The 9,407-nt window shown below is 38.9% G+C and overlaps 1 protein-coding gene across 1 annotated transcript; it reads right to left on the bottom strand.

Moving 5' to 3' along the window:
• Positions 1-651: 651 nt before the first annotated feature.
• On the bottom strand, positions 652-7,420 carry LOC104505105 (tectonin beta-propeller repeat-containing protein 2-like; the record flags this gene model as incomplete). The annotated part of the gene is made up of 7 exons (XM_010161881.1): positions 7,397-7,420; positions 4,835-5,119; positions 4,589-4,717; positions 4,064-4,195; positions 2,902-3,059; positions 1,515-1,827; positions 652-784 (listed from the first exon to the last, which is right to left on the bottom strand). Coding segments are annotated over exons 1-7 (1,174 nt in total), but the record flags the coding sequence as incomplete, so codon positions are not given.
• Between the last annotated feature and the right edge of the window lie 1,987 nt (positions 7,421-9,407).

Below are 9,407 nucleotides of genomic sequence, written 5' to 3'. Positions count from 1 at the left end.
TAAATAGTTCTTATCTCAATATTACCAGCTTCCTTGTATCTTTTTCCTCTGATTCTTCCCTTCCACCACAGGAGGGGAGGGGGATTTGTGAGAGCGGCTTCATGGTATTTTGCTAGCCGGAGTTAAACCACAACATACACACATACACACACAAACACACACACAATGTAAACTTCATGCAAGTAAGTCTATATGAAGTCGTTTTAGTGAAGTGAATCCCCCAAAGCCCATATCAAACTTCTATTAGCAAAATTCTGAATCAATGTTTATGTACAAAGAATGGTACAGGTCTTTAATTCAAACATTCAATACCTTGAAAAACTCAAGGAAGGATTACCAGATAAACCACTGTGGCACTTAGAAGAAAATATACATCAAGGCAACTCTCAAAAAAAGGAAACCATAATTAATTTCTTAATGCCACCATTCTCACTTCAGCACAAACAGAAGGTCAGATGAGCAGATAAACCAGATCTCTAAATATAATCTGTAAAAACAGGTAAGTAACTCTACAGAACCCAGTAGGGTTTTGCAATAACCTGAAGGGTTTTGTGCGTTTTGTTTTGGGGTTTCTTGGTTTGGTTGGATTTTTTTTCTACATATTAAGAAAGTAAGATAGGCACACACTATAGTTTGCTAATCGATACAAACCTATTGATGACAGTCCTTCAGGTCTACTTGAAATTCTTATGATGTCTCTATCTCCCTTTAAGAGAAAAATCTCATTGTTGGTACAGGACACAGACACAATATCACCATATCCTTCCAAGCCACCAACCAAAGCCTAGAAAGAGTCAACACAGAAAGAAATAATTGGCATCAGATTAACACACTGGACATGATAGTGCTCTTAAAAATGTTCACTGGAATTTAATCAACATATATAGTTACAGAATAAACATTTTATCTTACCAAAAATAAAGAAAAAAGAAACAGGAAAGCACCCTTTAATCATGATGTGGCTCATTTTTATACTAATTTGAATCCCATAGATTTATTAATTTTCTCTGTTCAAACTAGCAGCAACAGTATAACAACCACTATAATATGGTGGCAGGCAAGAGCCACAGTACAAATGTATAATACCTTTTAGACAAAAGCCTATTAGCTCATATTCACTTTCATGTGCACTTTTAAGATGACAAAATAGCTAACAGCTCGCTCCATACCAAATAAAATGTAATACTTGTTTTTTTGCAGACACCAACAGTAGGCGAAGGGAAAGAATAAATAGTTCCAGGCACACCTTACAGGCCTAAAACTTCTTTTTGCATTAATTACTAGATTTTAGATTTATATATGCTTTGCTAAGTATCAGAACTGATCATGATGTTAACATGTGGACTGAAAGCTTTAAATAATGTCTTGAGCTAGTTTGTGAATATACCACTGCAATGACAACTTGAAGACGGAGAGAATAAAGTCTTCTTTGTTACATTTAAATAAGGATTTAAATCATAGAAGTGGAAAAAAACCAAGTAAGAAAAAAATATGCACCCACAAAATTTACCTACCTGGTTCACAGTGTCCAGTAAGTAGATGCTGTATTCATTCCAGGTCAGCACCCATCCTTCTCGGAAAAAGCACGAAACAAGCCCAAGGTGTTTCTCTGGGGCACTGCAACTTCCTCTGTCCGGTGGTTCCAAACGAGGATACAGTTCAAAAGTTTTTATTCCTCCAGCAAATACATCTTTCAATATAAATGTGGCCTGAACAGTTCCGTGAACATCAGACTTCCAGAGACGAAGCCCAGGTCTGGCAGCAAATAGTGTCAGGTCACTCTGTTTACACAGGCCAGGTATAAAACATGCTCCAAATTTGCCAGTGCTAGAATGCAAAAGAAGAGTTTCTTTTAAAAGCCATATACTCAACTTAGAAACAATTGCTAAAACTAATGGCACAAATTTACAATCGCAAATTATCAAAACCAAGTTTTGTTCTTTAATTAAAGTATTGAGTCAAGTGTCTGAGGTACAAATCTGGTTGAAGTAAGTCAAGAACAGTGCTTCCAAATAACAACAGTTTTCCCTCAGCTTCAGATGTCAGACATCTATTAGGCAAGCTAACTAAGCTACTGTTTGTCCTCACAAAGATCCTCCCATACAGTCATCCTTTTGCCAGAATTAATAAAAAACCAAGCAAAGTGCTACAAACTAAGGCTAACAAACTGACCACCTCTGCTTCCCAGAAGCAGGGAAGACTTCAGCCTTCAAAATCTTTGTTTCGCATCCATAAAAACACCATTACTACCACCCAAGGAAACTCCTCATACATAAGATGATCCTTGATATTCCTCCTGCTGCTCATATCCCTGAAAGATACATTATAAACCTTCTTTCGAGAGCCAATTTACCCTACTTCCAGATATTTTCAGTCATGCTGTTCTAAGACAGGATTCCCTCTTCCTTCATATCCGAGAGACATCACACAACAGAAGATGTCATACAAGAAGTTCCTAGCCTTCAAAGTCAACTTTAAGCGCCTGCTATACATTTTCCCTTTTAATCCACTTCAGTGTATAAAAAAAATTGGGATTCTGACTTACTTTTTGCATTAGATGGGCCTGATTACAATGCTTGCTCACATCAAGTCACAGTAAACCAAGAGGGACTGCAGAGGAAGTTTGGCAGCAGTTTCAGTTTAAACAATGAGAAAACATCTCAAATATTTTTGCATAATAGTGCCCTGAAAATACGATTGTAGCATATTTGCAACCCTGTACTTTCTAAGTAGGTAGAATTGTCATTTTGTGTTTGAGCACACATAGCTTCCATATCTAACTTTTTATGAGTGGACTGCTGTGTTGTATTAACTTCACTGCTTAGATCACTCTTTCTATAATCCACCCTGAAAAGCTCGAATTACTAGATGTGTCTGCATGAAGATTTTTATGAGGGTTACTTTTTTCTGGGCTGTGTTCCAACTTGCTTGACAGACTTCTCTTCTGTGTAAAAAAGCAGAGTCCGCTGTAAGGTAGAGACAAGCAGCACTTTCTGGTTGTAATCCAACTGGACAATCGAAGATGGCTCCTCCAATACAAGGCTGGAGTTGCAAATACCCTTTTAAAGACACATGCCATTAACAAGAGTCAATCCTTCTAAAAATATAAGGTAATAACTAACACTTCAAAGAAATGTATAAGCCCAAGAAAGAGAAACCAAATAAACAAACAAAAGCTTTTGAACTGCTGTTGCCTGAAGTTCACTTAATGAATGTGGATTTAAATCAATAAATCAATAAACACAATGAATGTGTTCATTTTATGCAGATGAGAAGGGAGTGGGACTCAATTTCATAGTGTGTGGTATGCACAATTTTTCTTGGAATATTAGCTAATGCATTCCACTTGAATTCAACAGAAACTCTAGGACACATTTTCTCCCTTCTCCACTGCCAGGTCATACAATGCTGAGAAAACCATTACATTTGGAGACATTAAACCTTCCTGTCAAATCAAGTGAGGGACAGTCAAACTTTTCTCCCAGACACAGATTCAAGTTAGTACTTGATGTTAGTCTGTTATTGTTCCAGGTTATTATTCAAGTTATTCTGTTGATGTTCTGGGTCTGTTTTAATCAACAAGACATTAGAAAAATATCATTTACTGGTAACACACAAGTCACCCGCTAGAACCCAAAAGCTACTTGCACTCTACACTCTGGACTGAGATGCTGAACAATTCTGAATAATGTACTTCATCAATATAGTGAATGAGCAATGTCACATCATTCCAAAGTACCCTTTCCAAAGAAAAGAGACAGTACTCGCTGAAAGCTGAAGGAAGATAAGATGGTTATTTCAGAGAGAAACATGATAAAGTGAGAAGGAACACCACTTTATTGTTGTTAATATTATTTTCTTAAAAAGGTAAGGCAGCTGTGAAGGATATCCCATGGTTGTCTTGCTGGGTGTGTGCACACTTAACCAAGTGTACGTGTACCAATGAAGCAGTCCAGCTAAAGACATGACACTAAGCAATAACTAACTGCTGAATATTTAAACACACAAGCATTCTTTCAGAAAACTGTACATGGGAGTTAGGGTCTCTCTACCCAATGCTTACCTGGTCTAGGTCTAGGGCAGAGTAGACAATCTTCCCTTTGTCATCTCCAGAGAATAATTTCATTCCATTGGGACTCCAAGCTAAAGCTGTAATGCTGCTTTTGTGGATACCAGCAACATCAAATCTCCGAAGCTGTGAAACAATACCAAAGCAATACAAGAATGAGGGGAAGAGAAAATGGAACACAAAGCCTATTCAGTAAAAAAGCACCGGTCATTCTAAACTTTATTTAGCACAAAAAAACTACACAAGCAATCAAAAATCCCACCACCAAACAGCTCGGCCAGTTACTACAAATGAGGAATTCCTCAAAATAATTTTTTATTAAATCTATCTTTTGTAATGAAAAACGTCGTTTAAGATTATTGCTTTTATCAGCTTAATATATGAAGCCTAAAATATATTCACAGATATTTCATCAAGCCAAATTCTCTGTTTTTCACCATTATAAAGAATCATAGTAACACTCCCCTAGGATTTGCCTTACTAAACCTCATGGAAGTTTAGCCAGATGCAAAGATTTACCTGTTTGTTTCTTCCAGGTAACGAAGACACAAGCTGAAAAACTGCAACCCGACCTGAGGCTGTACCAACAGCTACTAGATCATCGAAGCAACTCAACAGCTTTACAAAAGTAATAGATTCACACTTCCCCTGTTGAAACAAACCATACATAAAGCTCGCAAAGTTAATGACAGAGAGACCAACAGCAGCTCAATTCTGAGCGACTCAGCTTCATTAAAAGAGACAGGACTAAATGTTACTATTTACCTCAAAATTGTATTTTTTCATCTGGTTTAAATGTCTGCAGTAAAGATAAAGCATTCCAATGCTGCTCCCCACAGCAATGTAGTCTCCATTGGTATCAAGTGCTGTGAGATATACCACAACAGAGCGAAAGCCTTTTTGGACCTTTGTAGGAATGGCATTGAGAAGGTAATACAAGGGACAAAACTCCTTAAATGTAACTGGTGAAGCCACAGATGCCATAGCAAGCATTGGCATCAGCAATTTTAAGGCTGGAACAAACACATCTACTTGACCACATAAGGAAATCTGAAAGACAAAAACAAAAGACACGTCATTAACTTCTTTGGGAAGAGTAAATGGTTAACAGAAAACCACCATTTAGCAAGTAGAGATGAAGAAATTCTCAGGTTTCGTTTAGTATAAAGGAAAAGCAAGTGAAACTCTCTTAGTGAATCTGAGTTATTCTTAGAACTTTTTTCTTAAGAATAAGCTTCTTTCTCAGGTTCAGCCAATACCTAAGGAGGTATGGTAACCGTGATATACGAGATAGCCACTTCTTGCAGCTCTCGGCTCACGAAAGCTGAGTTCAAATGCAGTCTTCCTTCTCACGTGTTTGGTGAAAAAACCGTAAGGGCTCCAACTCTGAACAACCCACGCGGTACATTTCTTCATCTACCTGAGAACTCTACCCTCTATCCTCCCAGTGCTGAGAGCACGGGATATTCACTGCGTTAGACAGTGCCATGAGAGCAAAGTGTCAAACCAGTATTTGTGTTCAACTCCTAACTGCCCCTCACCCCAAGAAAAACATGGTTGAGAAACAATTCAGAGCTGTATCTGCTACACTGTCAGAAAATAAGAACAGTGTGGGAAGAAAAGGGCAATGCAAATATTAAAGAAAACCCAGTTTGCTGGACACAGGAAAATAGCCATGTAGCAACTAAATTTAAAAAGATAAGGAGCAAACAGAAAGAAGTACCATATGCCCGTATTTCCCTTTACGGTTTACCAAATAATTTTGTGCTGCTGAGCAACACTGTAAATATACTTGGGGAACAATTCTGGTATCTTTCTAAGAATTATGGAAATAAAGATTCCATTTGCCTTCTTCAAGAAAATAATGAAGGCAGAGCTCATCATAGCAATAACGTACTGGGATCATCAGAAAAAGCCGATTTGACCAGGACGTACGTAAGAATATTTTTAAAAATTTAATTCAAACCAGTAATTTTTCTCATTGTGGGGTGACAGCCTTGCCAAGAACATTTTGCCGCAGCAGCTGTTCTCCTCATGGATGACTTTGGAACACAGAAAAGGAAAGAAGCAAGCATTTATTGAATTTTCTTTTGCCACACACAAGTCCGATTAACAGAATGGTTCAGAATCTGCCAAAAATACCTACAGCTTTCCAAGATAAAAATTTTGGATTTCTGTAAAGACAAACATTGTCTACTGTTGTTTAAGCCTGTGACACTGAAGATTTTCTTAAGCATCAGCAGTTATAACTTCCTTAGAGAAATGAAAAACAGAAATATGCCTACTGAAGTTAGAAACGCTTCGAAATGCTCAAAATTATTCTGCAAAGTATTCCCACTACAATCTCTGTGATATGTCCTATTGCGCCTAGTTTTTATTTCTCTAAGGATGGAAAATGGTATTTGTTTGGCAGCTTCACATAATCTCTTACAGTGCCTATCAACCAAATCAGAAAAAGATACAGCAGGTCTAGCTTCATATCTCCATTACTGTGGAAAGCTCTGGTGTCTGAATTTTCAAACTATTTCAGTTATTGTGCAAGAGGATTCAGCATGCTGGCTTTGGGCCCTGCAACACTTGCTGTCAACATACAATTCCACTAAATCCAAAGGGATTACTTGCATGGCATTACCCATTCAAGCCCATGTTAGACAAGATCAGAGGAATAAAGATTGGTTACTGGACCCATATTCCATCTGCGCTACAAAAACTGCCAGTAAATAAGCTAGCAGCAGTTATTAGACATTCTAAATAGTGGTAAGTTTTACTGCTGCTAGAGCTTAGAAATTAATTCCACTCTCCTCCAGTGTTTACTACCTGTCATGGCACCTACTTCATAAAATATCACAGGGATTAGCTGATTAACGTGCCCAACTATTTTTGAATAAAGAGTTCCTTTCAGAGTTGTTTACTAAGTTAACAGACAATCTCAGTGCATCACCACTCTTGCACTATTTTCACACACCATCTATTGCCTATCCCGTATTTTAGGTTTCCCGCCCTTTCCCTTCAGCATTTATTATCTTCTTGCTACTATCAACTAAATAAAAAGGGAACCCACTGCTGAAGTCTTGTTTGCTGTTCTAAACATGGTGCTTTACCAGTTTAGTAATTTTACTAGCTGCTGGTTTTCTCTCTTTCTTTTAATAAAATAAAATCCAGTCTTTGTGCTGAGTCTCACACATACAAATCTTCCTCTGTCTAATCTCAACTTCTACCACTCCGGCCTCATGAATTCCACGTATTTTTGTTTAAGTCCCTTTTGTCACCCCTACGATTCACATCTGTCATCATCCAAAGCTGCTCTTGTAGCTGGAACCATCTCACGCTCCCCAGCTGCCGAAGGACCATGCACACCCTCAAAATTCATTCTCTGTCTTAGTTTCCATCACTTATCCTTCCAGCTCAAATAAACTGTTAAAAACATAGTAATTCATTACAAACTATGGAATTATGGAAAATTATATCATCCAAAAAAAGACTATTGCTCTTTCCTCTACAACAACCCCATCTGCAACCTGACACACATTTTCTAAGTTTACACTTAATTTAAAAAGAAGGAGGGGTGTGGGGAAGAGAGTTTGATAAGGTTTTTCCCCCCACAGAAAACACTAGGAAGAATTATTTTTTGTCATATACCATGTTAAAGGAAAAAAAAAACCAACCCACTATCAGGTTAGGGTTCTCAGTCTTCATAAATTTTATAAACAATTTCATTTCAGCCTTCTCTGACAGCAAAGTTGTAAGAAAATTAGATTTTGTTCTCTATAACCTATTCACCCTGTACAATCAAAAAACGTATCAATAAACTACAATTTCTTGCCATTACACACAAATCAGTTTCATCCTGAAGGGTTTACAGGCTAACAAAACACTTGCACTGCTTGTGGGAAAACATAACTGAAAGATCAGACCATTGCTTTACTAAAAATACTGCTAATTAAGTAATTTTATGTATACAAAGCAAATGTATAAAGGACTAGAGAATTGCAATATGGCCTATATATTCAAAAACTCTGCACAAACACCACAGATCCCTGCTTTTGAGCCTGAAGTCTTCAAGACCCACGTAATTACAGTTGTGTATCACATGTAGTTTCTTTATTAACAGCTTTAGGATTATGCGTCATTTGGTTTTCCCGCTTCGTTAATGGAAGGCAAACAGCGGATATAATCTGTTTTCTCAGAGAGGTTCTGGATTTGGATGTACGTTTACCCTGTGTCAGCCACAGTTACCCATCAGTCGTACAGGGCAAATCAGCTTGCGCTAAGCAGCTATCCTGCAGCAGAGATAAAGTAGAGAAAAATACCTTACGGTGCACATCAAAAACAATCACCGAAGAGTCCTTCATTCTCTACTCACAAAGTTCACAACAAGTTTTAAATATTGCATTCAAGGCCATGTTTTGAAGAGCAAACTTGATTTCCTCCCATCTCAGAAACAGGAGTAAGAGGCAACTAAAGCGAGAGATAATCCCATGGTTAAACAGATAGGGAGTGGTTAAAGGTTCAGTGCCAGGGTATGCCACAGACCGACTGCCCGAGGCTAAACTGTCACTGCATTTCTCTGAGCACAAGCGTCCTGGCTGTACAAGAGGAACAACAGCTCTGTGATTTGAGGTTTTCTTTATTATTTGGCACAAAAACTTAAATTTAAGCTCTTCAGAGTATGGACAAACTCACATATATGACCACAGCTAAACACAAAAGTCTGATCTCAGCTACATCCTGCCAACTAAGCTGAAAAGCGGTTTTATTTTCTAACACTTCTCACACTTTTAGCCTAAGGAGCCGGCTACCCAACGGCCACATCTCCAGAGCTTTTCGCAGCCAAGAGCTGCCGAGCAGAGGGGAGAGCACAAGCTGGCGCCCCGAAACGAGCAGCTCTGCTTTCACGCATCCCGCTTGCGGGCAGAGGGCCAGCCAGCACGCAGGTCGCGATCACCTGAATAACGCCCCCGTCGCTCTACACGACTCATGAAACGTCACATCTTTGGCCCAAAAGAGTTTATTTTGAAAGGAAAAAAAAAAACCCAACAACCAACAAACCTAAGTGACAGAGAAAGTATGGGAAAAGGAGCAGCTGGGGTCACGGCAGATGCGGGTACGCCAAGGGGGGCGGTGGAAACCATGCTTTACTCTAACCCTCCTTCCTTAAAGGCATGTCTATATTCTGGCAGATGGCTCAAGGCATTCCATCCTAACACGCTGTTTTCTAGCGCCTGAGGAGCCTCAGCTCCAGACGGGAGGAAGACCCCAGCCGCGGGCTGACGCCGCCTGGCTCTTCAGCCTGCTTCACCTCAGCTCCTGCCGGATTCACCACCCGCACCCAGAGCCC

The sequence above is a fragment of the Eurypyga helias genome, unplaced genomic scaffold, assembly GCF_000690775.1.
Source record: "Eurypyga helias isolate BGI_N326 unplaced genomic scaffold, ASM69077v1 scaffold7112, whole genome shotgun sequence".
NCBI classification, from domain to species: Eukaryota; Metazoa; Chordata; class Aves; order Eurypygiformes; family Eurypygidae; genus Eurypyga; species Eurypyga helias.
Note: the sequence above shows the minus strand (reverse complement) of the source record. Positions and strands in the feature narration are given on the sequence as shown.